This window comes from Condylura cristata, unplaced genomic scaffold (genome assembly GCF_000260355.1).
Source record: "Condylura cristata isolate star-nosed mole 26May11 unplaced genomic scaffold, ConCri1.0 scaffold00008, whole genome shotgun sequence".
Lineage (NCBI taxonomy): Eukaryota > Metazoa > Chordata > Mammalia > Eulipotyphla > Talpidae > Condylura > Condylura cristata.
Genome location: NW_004567109.1, coordinates 53178620 through 53200219, shown reverse-complemented (window position 1 = coordinate 53200219; position 21600 = coordinate 53178620). Strand labels below are relative to the sequence as shown.

Genomic DNA, 21600 nt, shown 5'->3' with positions numbered 1-21600 from the left:
GGGGAGCAGAACAGGCAGATCAACGAAGTACACTGCTGAGGGGAGCGGCAGGCGGGTCAGGAGAGGTCTGCCACGCCATGTGGGCACTTTTGGGGCAGGTGGAATGGAACTCACGCAGAAGTGACTTTAGCTTAGTGCTGTGCTTTAACCCGCTGCGCCACCAGAGAGGGCCGGTGCTCTGGAATTTTTAACTTTCTAGGTGGCCAGACTGGTCCTCCCAAACATTCCGACTGGTGTTGGTTTAAATTACAAGTTTCTACTCCTACTAAGCCATGATTCTGTTGTTGCATGCCTTTCCAGTTAGGAGGGCAGACTGTAGTGGTATCTTAATTTTTTGATGAATCCACAAGGATTGGTGATTTTCAGTTTTCAGCTTACTTTTTTCTTTGTTAGAGTAGGAGTTAAATCAACTCTATTGATTTTTATAAATCAATCTGTGTCTGCTTAATTTGCAGAACTTTCTTATTAACCTTGTTTGTTAATTCCATTGGATTTTCTATGTCACCTACAACTAATTACAGTTTTGTTATTTTCAATTACAATTTTGTTATTTTCTCTCCAATTATTATATCTCCTATTTTTATTTTTCTTACTGTGTGGCTTAAAATTTCTATTGTGATTGCTAAAACATTTAAATAATTTTCCAGTATAGTGACCATGTAAATGAGAGTAAGTTTTCTTTTGGATTTTTTGGAACTCACAATCAACAACAATTTTTAAAATGATTAATAGACTCTTAGGTGATTTATTTTCCTAGGAATTTTGAGTTCTGTCTTTCTAGTGTATATATACATTGCTCTTTTTTATTATAATTCATGTAATATAAATTTTGCATTCACACTCAATAATGAAACACAAATAATTCTGTCATAAAATTATTTGCTGTTGAAGTATTTTTCAAATGGCTTGGATAAATTCTAATTTTGTTAGTATGTAAGTGAATTTTGTAGTACACTGCGTCTTCAAAAGCGGTAGAAATACACATTTTATTTTTATACTGTTAAATGGACATTTCAAAGAAAGGACATGCAGTTAGCAATTCAGTTAGTATTTTTTAGTTGAGTAATGAGGAAATTTGTAACTTGTACAGTCACTTTTATATTACAGAAAATGTTACAGTAGACAATTAGTATAAATTCCAAACAAGTATCTATGTATAACATTGAATTTTACTTCTAGCATAATTTTTGATAGTAGTTTAAAATATAAGTAAAATCACCAATAACCCAAATATTACCAAACTGATTGCAGAAATATTATTGCTCAGAGCAGGAATACTGGATTCTGGTGGAAGTATAAACTTGACTGCTAGTGCAATGTTAGAAACTTCTGAAATGAGATTGGCTTGACTGATGGATTGAATTGCAATATAGAATGTAGTTCCGTTTGCTCTTGTAAATGGTTCTGGTTTGAATTCATAATTTTCATTTGAACCAGGCTCCTTTGGCATCAGACTAGAAGTGTTCACTAAAGTAGCGTTGTCAAAATCTTTTTCAAGATCCAGGAAACACTTACTTATTCTTATAATGTACCTGTTGACTGGAAAACAAAAATATTTCATGGATATTAAAGTCCTTAGGATAACTTATTGACAACACACTGCCTTCCATTCAGGAGCCTATTAGAATTACACACTAGGTTTTGGTTATGAAAATATTAGATGTAAATGTGTCTGGTTATTCTATCATCTTTATTTTAAGGATAAACATGTGAATAGTTTTTTTTTTAATCTAGTTATCCAACCACCATAATTTACGTGGAAACCATATAATACTAAGGAAATGGAACTCAGATAAAATGTGTACAATGTTGTAAGCCAATGATACCTTCATAAACATTTTTTTTTAAAAGAAAAGTAGAAATATGAAGAGCTGATTCTACTTTCTGGTTTAAAACAAGGAACAAAATAATGAACACTATTAAAGATAGTTAGCATCCCATTTCTGTATTATTTCTCATTAAGTTGAAAGAGGGAATAGTAGGAGGCAGGAGCAAGAGAGTAGATAAATAGACAGGGATAAGGATTCAGGACAAAAGGAGGCAGAGATGCTGGAATGCATACTGATTACAGTGTGTTTAGGAGCTAGGCAGATTAAGATTACCATTTTAATCTTGCTACTTTCTGTGTAACAAAAATACATTTATTTAAACTATTTTTACCTTTATTTTTCTTATCTTTTAAAAGTTATTTTTTCTTCCATCATTGTAGCCCCCATAGTTCTCCCACTACCATGTCACCCACGAACCATCACCATTTTTTCTTGTGTATTTTCCTTATCTTTAAAATAAGAGGTTCAGTTATTCAATCAGTTCATCAAATTTTACTGAAGGCCTATTATTCTAGCAGTGAGAATTTTATATGATAGGGCACAAAAAGTGTTTGGTATACTAAGACTTAATAGATATTGAAATAACTATTATTACTGTTATTATTTTTATCAAGAAAGGGTAGGAAGATTTTGACATAAAATATTTCCTTCCAAATTGCTTTTTAGAAATTACCAGGGTCATGGATATAAAAATCAATTCTTACATTTTGAAATAAAATGAGCAATAAAACATTAAATACCCTTTTTGATGTGAAAGTTTTCTTTTTTTTTATCATGAAATGTTAAATGTTTTTTAAGTGTGTGGTGAATAACTTTAACTTAATGGCTTAAAGAAATACTGACCCTTTGTAGAGCAATATAGTTTTTTCATAAATAGGTCTTATAGTTTGACTTTTCTTCTAAACACCATGTGTTCCATAGGTTGATCTGTATGTCTGTCCATTCATCCATCCATCCATTCATTCATCCATCATCTGTCTCTATCTACCCTTTATTTTAATTCAAAAATTTCATTGTGAAATTTTATTTTCTTGGTCTCTATCATATTATTTGTTTTTTTCCCTCCCTGTTAGGAATCTCTGGAATGTTCCTCCCTCACTCTCATGGAAAGGGTGAAGAGTGGAATTTTTCAGATTGTTTTATGGAAGTTCAGTTTTTCTTTTCAATTAAATAAGATTATTATTGTATACAAAGACTAAGATTTATATTCTTTTTACCCTTTGTATCAGATACAATAGAGTCACTGGTACAGTACTGGGTATATATTTGTTTTCTTAATTACTTGTTGGCCACAATACAGTTATTGAGCTGATAACCAATTGATGAAATTAGACTCATACAACATTAGAATTATATTACTTCTTTAGTAATTCTAGGTTATCTAGTATTAATTTATATATTTGACAGGTATAAAAATTGGGATCCAGAGAATTTACATACTTCATTAAAGATTACATAGCTATTCATTTTATCTTTGTGACACTGCTCCTACCCTCTTTTGCAAAGTCTGAGGTTAATATTTGATAATAAATACAGTCTCTGTTTGTCACAAGCAAAATGAGAGATTATATCCTGCTTATTAAATTTATGTTTTTAAACAGAGTTAAGTTCTTTCTTTTCCAGTGTGCATTTTTCCTTCTTTTAGTTCCTACAATCAGTATGAGGAACATTTATTATGAACCCAGTCACAAGCTAAAGGCATGGTTTTACCTGAACTGAATTTAGAACCAAACATTGGTCAGATAATTTCATTTATAGCTTTTTCAGTTGAAGTAGTGGTAATTTTTTTATTATTATTTTGCGGTATCCTTGGATTATAGCATTGTAAAAACACATTCTAGAAGCTTTTATGCTAAGAGTTTTTGACTTGGAAGTACAAAATTGCTCATTTTGATTATTCTGTTTTCTCCATCCTTTAAATTATTTTTTCCTTGCATAAAAATGATAAAAAATAAATATAGCTTTGATAATAGCCATATAGAGGGGATGAGAGTATTTAATGGGGTGGGGTTAATGTAACTCAGAAGAGAATGTTTTGAACTTGTGACTTTTCAGCACCAATAACCTCTGAGATATGATGTATATCAACATTGCATATTGCTTTTATTTTCTCACCTTAACATAAAGAAAAAATAGCAAAATTAGTTTTTGGTTCATAGGAATCTACCAGTCAAATATAATACTGAAATATGGCCAGCATTCAATAAATAATTATTGAATTCAATTAAGTTTAAATTATAATTTAATTCATTAAGTTTAAATAATAATTGAATTCAGTTAAGTAAATAGAAATGATTTAAACTTTTTGGTATGAAAGCAATTTATTATTAAGAGCTTTAATTACATGTGATATTTTGTCTTTGAACTTTATTGAAATACCATGGCCAAATATCTCAAGTTAGTAAGTTTCTCTATATAATATCTATCCTTTCTTTTCACGGGACACCTTTACTTAATATGGCTTTCTCAAGTTTTCAAGACTTAGGTCAGGGATTATCTTGCCTGAGAAGCTTTTTAAGATCTGCCCTGGATATTTGTGTCTCTGAATATTTGTGACTTTACTATGCAGTGCTTTATAATTCTGTGCTTATAGCAGCATGTTATCTTATCGTGCTGTGTAAAATTGTTTACTTAACAGAAATTATCTTCTGTACTCAACTGATAGGAATGTAATAGCATCTGAAAATTCAGCAAGTGATCAAAAAATGAACAAATTTGTATAAGTATAGAAATACCTAGAAAAACGACTCATAGGGAGGAAAGAATACAACAGAAAGCTGTTAATTCAGTTTTTTCAAAGTAATTTCTGATGTCTCATATAGTGAGAGCCTAGCATAACAGGATTTGACAAACGTAGTTTAGGATTCTAGATTATAAAATATAGTAATTAATTGAATGTGTTTATTTTCTTTTAGAATTTGTTTTCACATGTGAAAATATGTTAATAACAGTCTGTATTTAACACACCATACATATTACTTATAAACAGAACATTAGGCAATTCTTAGCAAATGAAAGGCAATGGTATTTCTTACAGTATTTTTTTTAAATGTGATACCAAGCTTACCTTTTCCTTTATCAAGCTCATTGCCAGGAGCAGTCCATGAAAGGTGAATTTGATCTTCTTTGTATCTAGCATTAAGGTCTGTGATTTTACCAGGTGGGAACACAGTCGTAATTTTACCAGGAGGAGGAGCTCCAGATACAGTAAACGATCCTCCAGAGGTTAGTCTATTGAAGTCTTCAATTTCTGTCATGTCAAGTTTGACTTCAGGTCTAGGTGGATTCAGTATAATTTTACCTATCGAAAAACAATTTTAATTTTTCATAGCTTTTCTTGTAATCTCATCATGTAGCTATTGAGGGTTAACTTTGATAATGGACTTTGATAAAGTAATAGCTTTTATGAAAAACAAATGTTTTATTAGTGTCATTTAAAAAGTGACTGGGAGATATTATTGAGATATCACTGTATATATGATGAGGAGACACCAAAATTACCTTTTAACCTTACATGTATTCTCAGCTTTATTATAAATTCTTTGAGGAAAAGAATGGCATTTTATCATTGGAGCTACAGCATCTAACAATATTTGCCATATAAAAGGTGCTCCATAAAGTTGTTTTTACTTTAAATGAAATTAAGTGCAGAGGATGTTATCAAAACACATGGTAGCATATTCCTATGCTAGATCCACTATTATAAATATAGTTTTTAAACATATAAGAACATAAATATGTTCTCCATAGTACATTATATTTTCAATGCTTGTCATATGTAATTTATGAGAACAATGATACATTTCTTTTAAAATGTTTTTCATTATTAATTTATTGAAGTAATATTGAATTATAACATTCTATAAGTTTCAAGTTTTTATCACTGAGAATTAACAGACTTGTTTTTATTTCAATGCCTCTTACCATTTTCAACATAGCCTGCTACATACAAAGCTCGGTTCTGTTGTCTCAAACTTAGTCTAGTTGTATTTTTTCTTGCCTGTGCACGTACTTTTAAACTGTATCTACCATTTCCATGGAAATCTGTAAAATATCTTGAGTAGATGCCATCATTCTTGATAGTATCAGCACCTGGATATTGAAATGCAATAATTAGTTGTCCAATAGAGTTAAAATGATTAATTCCAACTGCTTGTGAGCACAAGTTAGGGAGCGAGCACATTTAGGGAGCTAACATAGCCCAGTGTTTTAAGTACATGAATCCTGGGATCAGGCTTCTTGTGTTCACATCTTGGCTTGACCACATGTTAACCTTTGGTCTTCTAAAAGTCTAATACATGATAAACTCCTGTCAGTATTAGTTACTATTATTTCATAAAGGAATTTTACAAAATAAGGACACTAAAAGCTGAAGAAAGTATGTGCAAAACTTTTACATTATGAAAATAAAGATGTGCACTCTGAGGTTCTTTGGGAAAAGCAAAGTTTTTCATAAAATTTAAGGGAGATGTGGAATCTAGTTTTGAGTCAGACATACTCCATCTTGAACCTAAGCTGCCATATTGAGACTTCTGTGTGGGAAATAGGTAGCCTGACTCAATTGCCTATAGGCAATTGTGAAAGAACACCCACCCTATTTCTCCTTATTGATGAGTATAACAAAACAGCAATACCCTGTTTTCTCCTTATTAATCAGGAAAAAAACAGGAAAGCCATTTGCTGATTATTCCAGGAGACTCCACACTGTAGCTTTGTCTGAAGACTTCTGCCAGTCAATACAAATTTCAAACAAATGACCTAAAATTTAGACTACTTTTCTCCTGATCCTTTAAAACTCCCCATTGTCCTAACCCTGGAGGGGCACACCCTACGACTGCCCTTTCTTGTGGACCAGAACCATGATTCTTTTTCTGAAATAAACATTTTTTGATTATATTACAATCTGGTTATTTCTAAGTCAACAAAGATAAGTGCACTGAAGGCTATAGCTAATCAATGTAACTGAATCAAAAAGGTTTAAAAATAATACAGTTAAATTTAATTCACTTAAATATAATATTTTAGCATACATAGGAACTATCAACTTCTAAGTCATATGACTGTTATGTGATTTTAATTTCAGTGGGAGTTGATACAGATTCTTATTACCTGCACCATTGTCCCAGAGTTCCAATGTTACTTGATGTCCATCTTCATTTTCTATAATGGCTGTTACGTTCATTCCCAGAACAGGCAAAAACCCTTGACTGACTTGTGCATACACAATTATTGGGCTAGGGTATTGTGCTGTATTCTGACTCATGTGAGCAGTTGCAATTATTGGAAGTGTGGTAGGACTTCTTGCTCTAGTGGTTACTGTTATTGATAGCAACTGAGATTTGGGATGTTTGTTTCGAAAGCTGTAAGTCCAAGTGCCTGTCTGAAAATAAAAAAATACTACTTGAAAATATGTGTATGGTTATCCTGGTCCTTGTTTGGAATATAAATCATTTAGAAATTTAAACAGAGTAGTAATAATTTTGACACACAATTTTATGAGCTAGTAAACGCTATAGATATGAATTTCAAATATTCTATTTGGCTTTATTTTTATAACAAATGATCGTCACTGTTTTAAAATTGACACTTTATAAGATGTCATTTTTCCCCCCTCTCAAAATCAACTGACAGCATGGAGAAAAAAACAGAATATTCTTACTTCTGCAACACCTGGTATTCGAAGTCGGGCTGACCGAATATTTAGTTTATCTTCTTGGAAGTCTGAGGTTCCATATGTCTTTCCTTTTGGATCTTGAAGGAGAATTTCTGGCTTTTGTATTGTCCATGTGACAACAAAAAAAGTGTCACTTCCAATTGTATTATCCACAGGCACGGTACCATTTATCCATTTCCTTGTTGGAATATTAAAGGCTTTACTTTCCAACTGTTCCATAAATAAAAACAACAAACACATAAACCTGATTTGTTATCAGTTAATACAACTTTACAGTTTAATCAGTTCAGAGTAGTAATAAATTTAAAGACTCATTAAAATAATATTTATTGTGAAGAACATTGTAAATAAAAGTCATATATATAAAGAATTGCTGTTAATGGAAGAGCAAATTCAACAAGGATGTTTTTCTTCTGCACAGCTAAAATGTTTTCAGTTAAAACATTTCAAAAGAATTAACTGTTAACTAAAGGAGCTAATAGAATAATAGACATTTATTATAGATATGAAAAAGCAAAGAATTTTTCTCATATACTGACCTGAAGAGCTTGCTGAGTGATGTTACCATTTCTAGATGAAATTCTACTGAAGGCATCAATAAGTCCATTTACATCTTTATTGGCAAAAAAAGAATGCCCTCCTAAAATGGAATGTTACAATATTAATTTTAAAAGAGAAACCATGTGGTCATTATGTTCTTATAAATGTACTTTATATTCTTAAATTTCTTTTCAACTTACAAAAGATTAATCTCCATAACCTTAGGGACATTTAAGAATCCCAGATATAATTCTACAGTAACTACAAGCTTGCTTAAAATAAATTAGAATGAGCAAACTTAAAAGAACTGGTCAAATATTGTCTTTCTATCAGTCAGTCATTTACTGTGAGGGCCATATTAGTGAAGCTGTTCTAATCATTATATCATGTTATTAAAATTAAATTTAGGACAATGCTTTTGAACCAGCTTATGTTCTAGTTATGTCTCAGGTAGAAGAATTAGAAAATGACAAATTAGAATAAGGTAAAAATTAAGTGCATGAAAATAATAATACAGGATCAATATATAGATGACTTAGGTGTAAAGAGTTAGAAAGAATGAAGTAACATATGGCAAGCACTAGTAATAAGGACTCTAATTTTGGGCAAATTTTATTCCTATTGCTATACTTACATTTCCTTATCTGTGAAACCTATCTGAATCTCTACTATATGAATGAGCCTGGGTAGATGATGAGCAGGAATTTTGGAATTGCCATTGTGTAAATCATTAGTTACATTGAACAAAGAATTTTTCATTTTTGGTGGTTTTGGTAGAAAGTGTGAGAAATGAGTGAAAACAATAAATGTTTAATAATATTAGTATACCTAGTATGATTCATGTGAAAGCCAGGTCCAAGGAAGGGACAAAGATTAATAATTAGAATAGGAAATTTTGGAGCAGTTTTGTAGAATGAAAGGAACAGTTCCTGGAATGGGAGATACTAGATAAGAATTTTTGTGTTCAAACAGTATTCCAAATGTTCACCTGTCATAACTGAAAGGCTCTCCAGTTCTTTGGCAGCAGAAGGTCCCAGAGCAATGGTGTGGACAATCGCACCACTTTGTTTTACCTCTTCAAAGCATGACGTTATTTGATTATCTTCCCCATCTGTTAGTAATATAATTTCAGAACCAGAAGTGCTCTGGCTATTGGTCATAGTTATTACCTAAAATAGAAAACCAGATTTTTGATTATAGGATTTCATGTCTAAATAAATTTAAATTAAAAAAAGTCCATTTTTAAGTCTGTGCATCAGAGTAGTCCAAGGAAAATGTTTGCCATGTGAATCCAGGATGTGTTGGCGTGTTGATGGTGTAATGTAAAATTTTTTAAAAATAGATTTTCAGACAGATTGTTAACAGTGCTTCTAATCTATTCAAATGTACTCTAATTACCAAGCAAGGAAGAGTAAAACACCTGGAATGATATTTGGCACATAGTAAGTACTCAGTGAATGTTAATTGTTACTCTAGCAGGTACTTGGGGTGCAGGCACATGACCTAGGCAGTTTTAGAAGTCTGCACTCCAAATGGCATTTTGAAAGTCATCTTTAAAGACTTTTTTAAAAAAGAGTTAAAAGATGGAGCATATGTCTCTCTATGCATTTTAGTTGATCACTACTGAAAAACCTTAGAATTTCTTGAAACAAAACAAAACACTGAAGTTCATAAATTGGTCAAGTATTACAATTTTTTGTAGCCAATACCAAGATACCAATATTCTTGTCTTATAACTTTTGTTATACAACTTATGTACTTCAGGAATGTACTAGTAGACTGACCATCCTCAGAGAGATTCTGGCTGTAAACAACAGACAGTAGAAGATTTAAAAAATATATATTTAAATGAACTCATGACCCCTTTTCAAAGATAATTGGACAAAATAAAAGCTAGAGTAAATGGCAGATGATATAAAAAAAAGCATTTTTATTTTACCTGGAATCCTGTTCTGAGTCCACTGCAAATTGAAGTTCCTCCTGCGGCTTTTTGAGGCAGTTTTGCAGAGATGCTTTGGTAATCATCATCATCAGTTAGCTTTGTCAGATAGCTTTGGATTTTAGCAGAACTTTCAAATGTGACCATCCCAACCAAGGTTCCCTTTTCAATAATTTGAATCAAAAATAATTCTGCTGCTTGATTCATTAGATAGAGACGGTTGTCCTGTAAGAAAGTGGATGTGTAAACAATTCCCAGGTCTGCTCAAAATTGGGCAGGTTGGTAAAAGACAGTTTTTCAAGACCCGGATATAATAAATTGTTACTGTATTTTTAAATTAAATTCCTTCATTTTTATTAAAAAATAATATTGGAGACATTAAAAAAATCAGTCATTTTATTTAAACGGCTCGATCTCTTTTGTAACAGCCTTATATTTGGGACTTTCTCCTAAGGAAATCGTCTTAAAATGCATAGAGGTATTCATTGCAGCATTGTTTTTAAAAACAAAAAGCTGAAAATCTCCCAAATATTCAATATCAGGGGGGTTATTGAAGTTAAGGTGTAAATATGATGCACACATTAAAAATTATGTCAGGGAATCATTTTTTTACATGGGGAGTGTTTAAGTACAGTAAGTTAAAAAACATAAAACACCTAAAATGTAATCATGGGCCCTCTCTGGTGGCACAGGAAGTTAAAGCCAAAACTGCAAGCTGAGCTGCAGCTGCTTCAGTGTGAATTCAATCCTGGTCCCAGAGGTGACCCACATGGCGCGGCAGACCTCTCCTGACTGTCCACTGCGCCCCTCAGCAGTGTACTTCTTCAATCTGCCTGTTCTGCTCCCCATTCTGTCTCTGGTGAATCCTCTCTCTGCCTCTGCACCTCTGGCCTGTACCCCAGTTCTATATGCAAATAAATAAATAAATAAAATCTTAAAAAAAATGTTAATCACATTTTTTGGGCAGGAAAAAGATACACACAAAAAAAAATGTCTAAAAAGGACATGATTAGTGATGGAATTCTAGCTGTTTTCCTTTTGTTCAATTATTTATTATTAATTTCTTGTCAGAATTAAAAGTTAGGGTAAATATCAATAATCTGATGACTTTGACATAGGAATTGTTTTTATTTTCATGTTATCTTCTAGAACATATCCATATAAAATTTTATACTAAAATTTATGGGGATAATAAATATATATATATATTTCAGTTTAGTATAATTAAACTTAAGATTAAATTATATCCTACTAACTTAATACTTAAGGTAGGCATGTTAACAAATAAATGACTTACTGTATCCATGCTTCCAGATGTATCAAGTACCAAGCAAACTACACGCTCTTTGGATTTGAGCAGTGAAAATGTGGGGTGAGGTGGTAGATTTGTTCCTGTCATGGGAGAGGCTTTCTTAAAATCATCAGAGTCCATGATTATGTCCCATGTGCTTCTGCGATTGCACATTTTATTTTGTAGGTTAGGAGCATATGGGTTGTGTGTCTTTTTTGTGCAAAATTCCATCACCTGAAATAAATAAATTAGAAGATGAATTTACATGAATTCATTACGTGTAACTTTCCTTTCCAAATATGCAGTTAGCTCTCATACATGTTCTCCCCAGATTTTATCTCTAGACATTTAAAAAAACTTCATAATTTAACATTCTGATAAGTATCTGCATACTGAGTGGAATGGAAGCAAGACAAAACATCAAAATGCACTGGATTTTTTTATTTTTAGTTTTTAAATTTTCTTACATTGTTGTAATCCCCATAGTTCTTATGCCACCATATCACCTGTGAAACATCACCATATTCCCTAGTGTTCTTTTCTCCCCTGTTGTGACCTCTCTTTCTCTCCTTCCCTTGCTGTATATCACAGCCCTATGGTCCGCTTGCTAGATTTTTCTTTTTTGCTTGGTTTCTCTATATTCCTCATGTAAATGAGATTATCCGATATTTGTCTTTTTCTTTCTGACTTATTTCAGTTAGCATAATCCTTTCTAGCTCCATCCATATTGCTGCAAACGGCGGCACGAATTTATCATTTTTGATCTGAGTAATATTCCAGTGTGTAAATATACCACAACTTTTTGATACACTCATCTATTTTGGGACATGTGGGTTGTCTGCATGTTTAACGATTGTAAATAATACTGCAGTAAACATCAAAGAACAGGTTTCCTTCTGAATTAGTTGTTATGTATCCTTAGGGTAGATTCCTAGGAGTGGAATCTCTGGATCATAAAAATGTTCAACAGAACATTTTTAGTGTTCTGAGGTATCTCCACACAATTTTCCATAGTGACTAGACCAGTTTACATGGAAAGTTTTTAAATGATTCTTTTAGGTAAAGTTTGATCACAGCAGCAGGTAGTGGTGGTGCTTGACACAACTTGTTAAATTTCTACTTTCTGTTCTAGAGTTGGGGATGCTTATAAGTGGCATAAAAAGAATAGACTTCTTTAATTGTCTAAGGATTTTCTTTTTTGTGTGCATGTAGTGATAAAAATTTTCTAAGCTTTATTAGAAAAGCCTAAGACCATCATCTGGCATATTTTAAGTTAATTTATTTATACATATTTTACATCAACTAGTGAGAGTGGCATGAAGGACAGAACAGGTCTGTCAGCCAACAGAAAAACCAACAGCTCAAATGGGTATAATGTTAGTTGTCAGAGAGATGAAACCTGAATCAGCATATCAGAGGGGCAAGAACATGCTGTAGAGGATGAGCTAGAAAATTGCATTTTTAGGCAGAGAGAGGTCAAACAAGCCTGCTGAGCGTAAGTATTTTCTAACTCTTCATAGTTAATTGAAAAAATTGGGGGCAGATATTCTAACAACCTGAAATGTTTTTGGATCTTTTGAGTCAAATAAATAAAATAATACTCCTGAAAATAAAAATGTAGAGGAAATAGGATTTTTCTCTTTCAGCAGCAAATCATGAGTTATATCCAAAAATTCTGCTAAGCAATGTATCATTATTATAGAATCTGTGAAAAATCTCATAAGTTTTGAAATTTGGTAACTTGAGAATATAGTCCTATAAACTAAGGTAAACATTCAGAAAGGAAAATGCTCTTCAAACTCAGAGTCTTCAGATAGATGCTGAGATTTAGACAAACTAAATTGTTACCGATGTTTTAAGGATTTATATTCCTTCTAATGTTTTTCATTTACATCTCCCAGGAGGGGTTATCTTTGATGGGGAAAGAAATACAATTTTTAATTAAAGAGATGATTCATAAGACAGTCTTGCTGATAGGAAATTCCCATCAAATCTGGTTCCTGTTTTCTTCCTGCCTTCAGGTCATCTATTTTTATAGTCTTCTACTGTTGTCCCTCCCACCACTATTATTTCACTCCTTTTGTCCTTCACAGTTAGTGGGATTATCATCGTGTATGGAACTGCTTGTCCACCAGTTTGATGCTAAAATAAAATCCAAACACTTTAGCTACATAGATCCTAGTTTTTTGTTACAACCTCATTTCCTGCCTCTTGCTACCATGTATCTATTCATTACCTGTTAGAGAAAGGAGTTACATTTAGGATAATAGAAATTTATTACACATATGAAAAAGCAAACATTTTCCTGTCCTCTGAACATGATAGAAACTTATTCATAAGAGTCTCCACTAACACAATGAAAAAAACAAACAAGAAACTGTTCAAAATAGAAAAAGTTGCCTCTTGTCTAAGTTCCCTTATAGCTATTAACCTGAAAATAGTTCTGATAAATATTAAAATTTTAATGACCATGATGCATGCAATTTGGATAGTGCTCAGCTTATACAATCATGGATGGCATCCCTATATTTTCCCACTCCTTTCTGTTTGTCTAGAATATACTTCCCTTACTTCTATGGCAAATTATTACTCATTCTTTTCAAATACCAGCTTAGAGTTCATTGTTTGAAAACCATTGTTGGGCCTCTGGTTGAAGTTGTTTGGTTTAAGTTTATATCTGCTTTTACTTTGTGTTGCATACATAGTTGTCTTAGAGCTCTACCTTACTCGAAAATTGAGTCACAAAGAACAGTTAATTACATCTGTGTTTCCATGTCCTAACAGTAGTGTGGGGCATGAAGTGGGAATAATGAAAATTAAGGGAAAGAAGTCATGGAATTGACTTCAATATTGCACCTCTCTTCTGAGTCTGAAACTTTTTCCTGGGTACAGATGTCATACAATATATTTAATCTGTGTTATGAAATTGAAAGCGTTTATCTGGATAAGATATATGATTAAAATACAGTATTTCTGAATCATGTCTTATATAATCAGTTACTGTCCATATTTCAGCTATGTAATCATCATTGCTATGTCTTCTCGGTAGGCAGCAGACATTTTCTTCTCATAGTCAAGTTTGCTACAAACGATTATTCTGATGATCCTGTTTAATCATATGAGTTGATATCTATTTGGATGGTAAATTCTTGGCTAACCTTTGCTGAACCAGATATAGCAGATTAAAATGAACTTTCTAGACCTATGTATCAAATATTTTCAAGAGGGAGTTTTATAAGGTTGGAAAACAATTTCATCTTAAATATCTTGTTCTGTTTAAGAATTTTAGAAGAAAATACCATCTGTGTTTTTGTTCATCATTAATACCTTTGGCTTCAAACCAACTTTAAATTTTATCATAAACTATAGGCCTTTACAAATCTCTACCTGTGGAAGTATTTGTGCTAGTAATTCGGTATGTGAAAATTTGCTCCTTTTAATTGAATTAGTCTAATTATCTAGAGAAAGCATACTTCATTTTAATTTGATGATTTTGAAAATGTTTATATAGTTCACATTTTAAGATCTGTCTTTACGTATTTTGAAACTTTCATTAGGTAACTACAATATGTATATATATCCAGAGAAAGTGACAATTGTCTGTTGTCCAAATATCTTTTAAATTAAAAAAATTCATAATTTATTCTGTACTCACCTTGTGTCAAGTATATTTTACTTATATTAGCTCTTATAATAACAGTGACATTGTTAAGTGGGTATTATAATTCCAAATTTAACTATATAGAGAGCCATAGCTCAGTTTACTGATAGTGGCAATTTATCTGTAGCTTGGTAATGATGGACTGATTTGTAATATCAAGTCTACTTAATTCCCAGAAACATGTCCTTATCCACTGTATATTATATGTTTACACGAGCTAATTCAGGTTACATGTTAATTTTGGAATATGAATTATTGTTTTTTAATTGGTTGGACTGGAGATTATGTTCTTTTTCCCTTCAGTTTGTTCTGTAGTGACAAAGCCATGTATATATATTCATAAAATCATTTTGCAATGAATTGGTGTACTTTCATGTGAAGATAATGGAAATGTAAAAATGTCAGAACTTTCCAAAGATACATAATGAGCATTTTTGGAAAAGTAGTATGGCTAACACTTAGATGACAGAATTAGAGGAATGTTGTAGTTCTGGACACAACAGAGTTGAAATAAGGGAAGGGATATTATAGGACTTTATCATGTGACTTCACTTCTACATCTGAAGAAAAGGAACATGTTAATAGGAAAGGGTGAAATGATTTTCAGACATATCATCAAGCAGGCTGGAGAAAATGACAGTTAAGTTGTTTGAGTAATTTTCCTTATTTCTACTTGTATACATAATTTTTATACATAGAAAATCGAGCTTCCCTAGTTAATTTTCTCCTAAGGGTTATTTTGTGACATTAGGAAAGAGGGTACTTACAGAGTCGAGACTTTGCATAAACATTATAGAGCCCTTTGCAGCCTGGTTTTTATCCGGGATGAATATACATTTTGCTTCATACAGTCCTGTCTTTGAATCATATTTGCATTGCCTTGGTATACAGCTGCCTCCCTGACATTGGTCAGGAACTCTATTAATACCAGTAATATCAGTTGAACATCTATAATGAAAGAGTTAGGTTGTACTTACAGATGAAGACTAGTCAAAACAAGAATAAATACTAGCTCCTAAAATTGTTCTTCCAAAAACAATTGCCATAGATCATTCAGCAAACATTTCATTTAGATAAAAGTATGTACAATCTCGGGCCCTCCCTTGTGGCGCAGCGGGTTAAAGCACTGCATTAAGAAGCTTAAGCCACTTCCGCATAAGTTCGATCCCCCGCCTTCCCCGAGGAGATCCACATGGCGTGGCAGACCTCTCCTGACCCGCCCGCTGCTCCTCTCAGCAGTGTACTTTGATCATCTGCCTGTTCTGCTCTCCACTCTGTCTCTGGTGAATCCTCTCACCCTCCGCATCTCTGGCCTGTACCCCAGTTCTGTATGAATAAATAAACCTTTAAAAAAAAAAAAGTATGTACAATCTCATATCTACCATAGATTTTCACAAGAACAGTGACATCAGTTCATTTTATTAACATTAGTTGCTTGCTAATGTAGTCCATAAATCTATTATCCTTGCAACAAAGATGGTAATTCCTAACTCTTAGAAGTTAGAGATTCTTCCTAATGGGGAGGAGATAGTCAACACACTTATTAAAACTATTTTAAATTTCTATGTATGATATATATGGTACTTGGTATATACATGCAAATTTATACATGCACAAACACACAAATGTGTTGCTATGTAGATGTATGCATACATACATGTGTACTATATGCATATGAAGTCTGAAAAACCACATATGCATTTATAACATTTTGCAATCCATTTGGTCTTTTTTTAAGAGCATGTATGATTTTATTAATAAGTAGCACTAATGTCAGTAATAATTTTAAACATTAAATGTTTTTAGACATCTATGTTTTTGCTTTAATGTTGTGCATTTTGGCCTCTATGGTACTGCAGTTAAACATGTGAAAATATTTCCCTTTCCATGTACAAGGTGTGTGAAGGGTTCAGATTGCTGGGGAACTTTTTACATGGTTCCAGGGATCCTTTCAGTCTTTAGTTTCCCCACAGCTACCATCAATGGCTATTTGCTCTTTGCCATCTGTCATATTGCTCTCCTTTTCCCAGGTGCTTCCATAGGAATTTGGGGCCATCTGGTCTTTAGGATAATTAAATAATTGTCATGTCTTTGATAGGGGTGGGGGAATAGAGTATGGGTTAAAAAATTTTAATATTTTAAAAGATTTATTTATGCATACAAGAGCTGAGGTGTAGGTCAGAGGTGTGGGAAGATGAGAGGATTCGCCAGAGAGTGGGGAGCAGAGTGGGCAGATGTACTGAAATACACTGCTGAGGGTAACAATGGGCACAGCAGGAGAGGTCTGTTATGCCATGTGGGTCAGCTCCCTGGCTAGCTGGGAAGCAAACTCTGTCCTGCAGTGGCTGGCCATAGTTTAATAGCACTCTTTAACCCCTGTGCCACTGGGGACGCCAGGGTAAAAAATTCTAAAGAATTTCTGTTTATCTATAGGATTTACTCTCATTTTGTACTAATGAACTTTATAACATTAACCCACTTTTATTTGTTTGTACTGCAAGAATTAAAAGAGTGAGTAAGCCATATCTTCCAAGAGGATTAGCTTTAGCGTAAGCCTGAAAGTTAATCTTATATGGCTTCAAACAAAGTGCTTATCGCACGGTAGGAGTTCAGTGTATGTTATTTTGGATACTAATTTTTTACCAGTATATCTCTTTTTATGACTAATAAGGAAACTCATTCATTTATCAAAATTTGTTGTTTGAGGTCTCCCTGGTGGCCTAGGGGTTACATCTCAACACTATCATCATTATAACCCGAGTTTGATCCCTGACCAGGGAGCTGACCCACATGGCACAGCAGACCTCCCCTGTCTCACCCATATCTCCCCTTAGCAGTGTATCTCAGTAGATCCTGCCTGTTCTGCTCCTCATCCTGTCTCTGGTGAATCCTCTCAATTGCCTCACCTCTGGCCTATAACCCAGTTCTATGCAAAACAGAAAAAAAAAATGTTTTGTACATTCTTTGTTTAGTTTTACTTACTAGGTTGGGAGTTAATGGTTAAAAAAAATCAGTTTTCAAGGAACTTAAAATCTAGTGGGGATAATGTAAAATTGTATAATTACTGCCCACTGTGAGAGACGCCCAGGCCTATTGATCTCAAAACACTCTCAAGAATACCTAACCTCAAGTGGAAGGAGAGGAAGACATTCAAGTGTGTCTTTAAGGGTGAACACACTTTGTTTGGATAAGGGGAGCTAGTGCTGGGAAGAACACTAGCATGGGATGAGGCGAGAGAAAGGAGTGTCCTAGGTTGAGAGCCCAGTTTGTGTGAGATTCACGGTAGTACATAGAGAAAAAGAAACAGCACAAAGGAAATGTGGACAGGCACTTTTCAAATACCTCTCCTTCCTCTATTGTGTCATTTTTTTTTTTTTAAAGATTTATTTATTTATTCATACAGAACTGGGGTACAGGCCAGAGATGCGGAGGGTGAGAGGATTCACCAGAGACAGAGTGGGGAGCAGAACAGGCAGACCGACGAAGTACACTGCTGAGGGGAGCAGCGGGCGGGTCAGGAGAGGTCTGCCACGCCATGTGGTCACCTCCGGGGCAGGCGGGAATCGAACTCATGCGGAAGCGGCTTTAGATTCTCAGTGCTGTGCTTTAACCCGTTGCGCCTTCAGGGAGGGCCGTATTGTGTCATTTTTAATCCCAAAGATTTATTTCCTTTTACACTGAATTCTTTTGTTCTTAAATACTTTACATGCTTGACATTTTTAATATAAAGGTTTAAATGTGTCGTCTATTCATGAATAGGACCTGTCTAAATCCCTCCAGAATTATATTTATTAAAAAAATCAGTTTACTCTCATTTTTATGGGAAATACTTTTTTCTTTAAGCTCAATGTTAAAGGAAAAGTAAAATATATTTAGCATCAAGTTCTAGTGATTGATTTCAAAGAAATGGATTCACCTTTAAAATTATGAAACAAATGGAATAAAAGTTTGTGTGAAACCTGAACGCTAATTCTTAGATATGTTAGAGTTTAGGCTCTAGTTTTTTTCCTTTTTCCCTTAGCAATTTCCTATTTTAATATATTCCTGTTTATTCTTAATTACTAGGTTGAATCCCTAGAAATAGTTCGTTACATACATAATAGGGTAGACGGGTAGAAAGTGAAGAGATTTAAAGCAAATCTGTACCTTGTTGCTTCAATAATTTGCTTCCTGGAGAAGTAGAATGGCTGGTCCTCATTATACTCATCAAATACTCCCCACCGTAGGTGTGCCCACTCATGGACAAATATTCTACCTATGAGAGAATGTTGCCACTTGTAAATTTATATTTGCAGTATTTTAGTACAGTTTCCTTATATTTTAATTCTCCCTGCCCTATTCCCTTACCCCCAATCTAATTAAATAAAGGAACTCTAGAAATTGATACCTTTTGTTAAACTGAAAATATTGACATGGTAAACAACCAATAAATGTCCTATTTCATTATTAAACACACACATTTATGTACACATGCAAGGAAATACATTTATGTATATTTTCAAACAATAACATTAGTTAACACATATTTTTCTCTTTTATAAATTTAAAAATACCCTTGATCATAGTGTTATATATTTTTTTCCAGTGAAAATAAAGATAGAAGTATAGAATAGTTATCCCTACCGTGGGGCCCATAGATAAGCAAATTATTTTTCAACAAGAAGTTCGGAGTGAAATGTATATATCGTCCTTTTTCTCCACATTGTCCATATTGAAGTGTGTAGGGTACATCTCCGTATTTTAAGTAAGGATTAGCAACTATGACATCTGCCTAAAAAGCAGAAGAACAAACCAAAACAGATTCCAAGAGCAAGAGAAAGAGAAATAAAGGATTATTTTGGTCAAAATCAAGAAAAGCTGTATCACTAAATCACTAAAGTAAGTGATTAGTAATTACTATGTTATGAGTATTAGTTTTTTAAAAGCATGGGGAGAAAACAGTAGTTTAGGAACTAATGAAATATACTACCTGCTCATATGATTCTTGTTTTGGCATTAAGTACTCAGATTTTGACTTCCATGTCACTGGGATTAAAATGCTCACACTCCTGAAATAAACTCTTCGTTTGGTAGCATGAAATAGGTATGTAGAAGCTTCGGTTACCATTTCCTAAGAAAATGAAAAATACCTATGGTAATAATTTCACAATGAACTGAGCACAATAGTTTATTGAGCAAACCACAAAGCTACAAGTACAATCTGTCTCCTTATCCCAAGAATTTTGGCAAAGACAAACTGAAAAATAGGTTGAATTTTATTAATTTCTCTAAGTGTTAGAGCTTCCTATTCACATATGCTCAAAAACAGTTAACTCAAGGGTTTTTTTTTTTTCTTTTTTAACCTATTTATATTTAGACCTGCATTTAACTCTGTGAGTTAGAGCGGGAGGTGAGGACACTAAGATAATTAAGTAATTAAGATAATTAAAACTGGGCTCCGGTTGGCAAGTTGCTTTCTTAATTAAATAGAGGTATTTATATTGGCTGGGCATTTAAGTTTCATAACTTGTATTCTTTTTTTTTCCTTTTTCTTCCTGATATTTATTCTTTAGATTTGAAAAAATATTTTGCCTTGACCATCTTACAGGGTTATTGGGAGTATGAAAAAAGATAGTATATTTTGAAGTGCTTATAAAAGGTAAATCAACTTTTTAAATGCTTAATTTTTCTTCAGATCAGATACATAAGAGTTTTGAATTTTTCAGAGCTGCACAATTATGAACTGAAAAGTATGTAAGTTAATGAATCTTTAGGGCTCATGTGTAGATTACTTATTTATAAAATAAATAAATATTTTCTCTAATGAGAAAATAACTATAAGGGTTAAAGTTTAAGAAAATAACTATAGGGTTAAAGTTTAAGAATAATTCTCCTCTAACTCTAAGCTTTTTGTTAGCTTAATCATTTGAAAATATAGCAGTTGCTAAGCCTTTTACTGACTCATTAGGAGAATGATGCTATTTATATATGATAAAACATATTTACACTGAGAATATACTAAACTTGAGAGCTTAGATACATGCTACAAAAATGATGAATACTGCTATCAAAGCAAGTTATGATTGTGTGAGTGGATGTATGTGCCTAAGTAATCTGAACTTAAATATTTATTAAAATAAAAGTATAATATGTAGGTAATAATTTTTTTTCTCTTACCTTTAAGCTTTGAATGAGCCTTTCATCTTCTGGTACTCTAGGGTCAATTGCAATGACAATGCCTTCATATCCATTGTTACTCAAAGTTATCATAGAACTTTTCACTTCAAGCAAGAGATGTAAAGCTAGGAACAGAATACTGAACACCATTTTTGCAAATGTTACAGTAAGCCTTTGGAAAAGAGCTTATGTATCAGCTTAATTCAGGAAGTTGACTCTCGACCAAAACATTTGCATAAGCATAATTAATTGCTAAAATATTTTGATGAACTTCCTTATTTTTATCATTGTATTTGAGATATAGTTGTTAAAGAAAAACAGAGATTATGCTGAACACATCATACTTCCAAAGACAGATAAAGCTTTATGTACTCATTGAGCAATCCTTTTAGATTGCGTAGTCCATTTTGGAGAGGTGCCTATTTAGTTCTTCAGTCCATTTATATCTGGGTTTTTTGTTTTCTTTTTGTTAAGTCTGAGTTCTTTGTACTATACATCTTTGTAATTAGC

The 21600-nt window shown here is 33.0% G+C and overlaps 1 protein-coding gene across 1 annotated transcript; it reads right to left on the bottom strand.

Moving 5' to 3' along the window:
- Positions 1-1198: 1198 nt before the first annotated feature.
- Positions 1199-21240, bottom strand: LOC101626314 (epithelial chloride channel protein-like). The gene is made up of 14 exons (XM_012722134.1): positions 21091-21240; positions 19904-20044; positions 19558-19705; positions 19081-19189; positions 15702-15882; positions 11280-11507; positions 9983-10207; positions 9032-9212; positions 8043-8143; positions 7489-7713; positions 6939-7209; positions 5754-5921; positions 4897-5130; positions 1199-1539 (listed from the first exon to the last, which is right to left on the bottom strand). Exons 1-14 carry the CDS (start codon positions 21238-21240, stop codon positions 1199-1201), a joined length of 2703 nt encoding a protein of 900 aa, XP_012577588.1.
- Between the last annotated feature and the right edge of the window lie 360 nt (positions 21241-21600).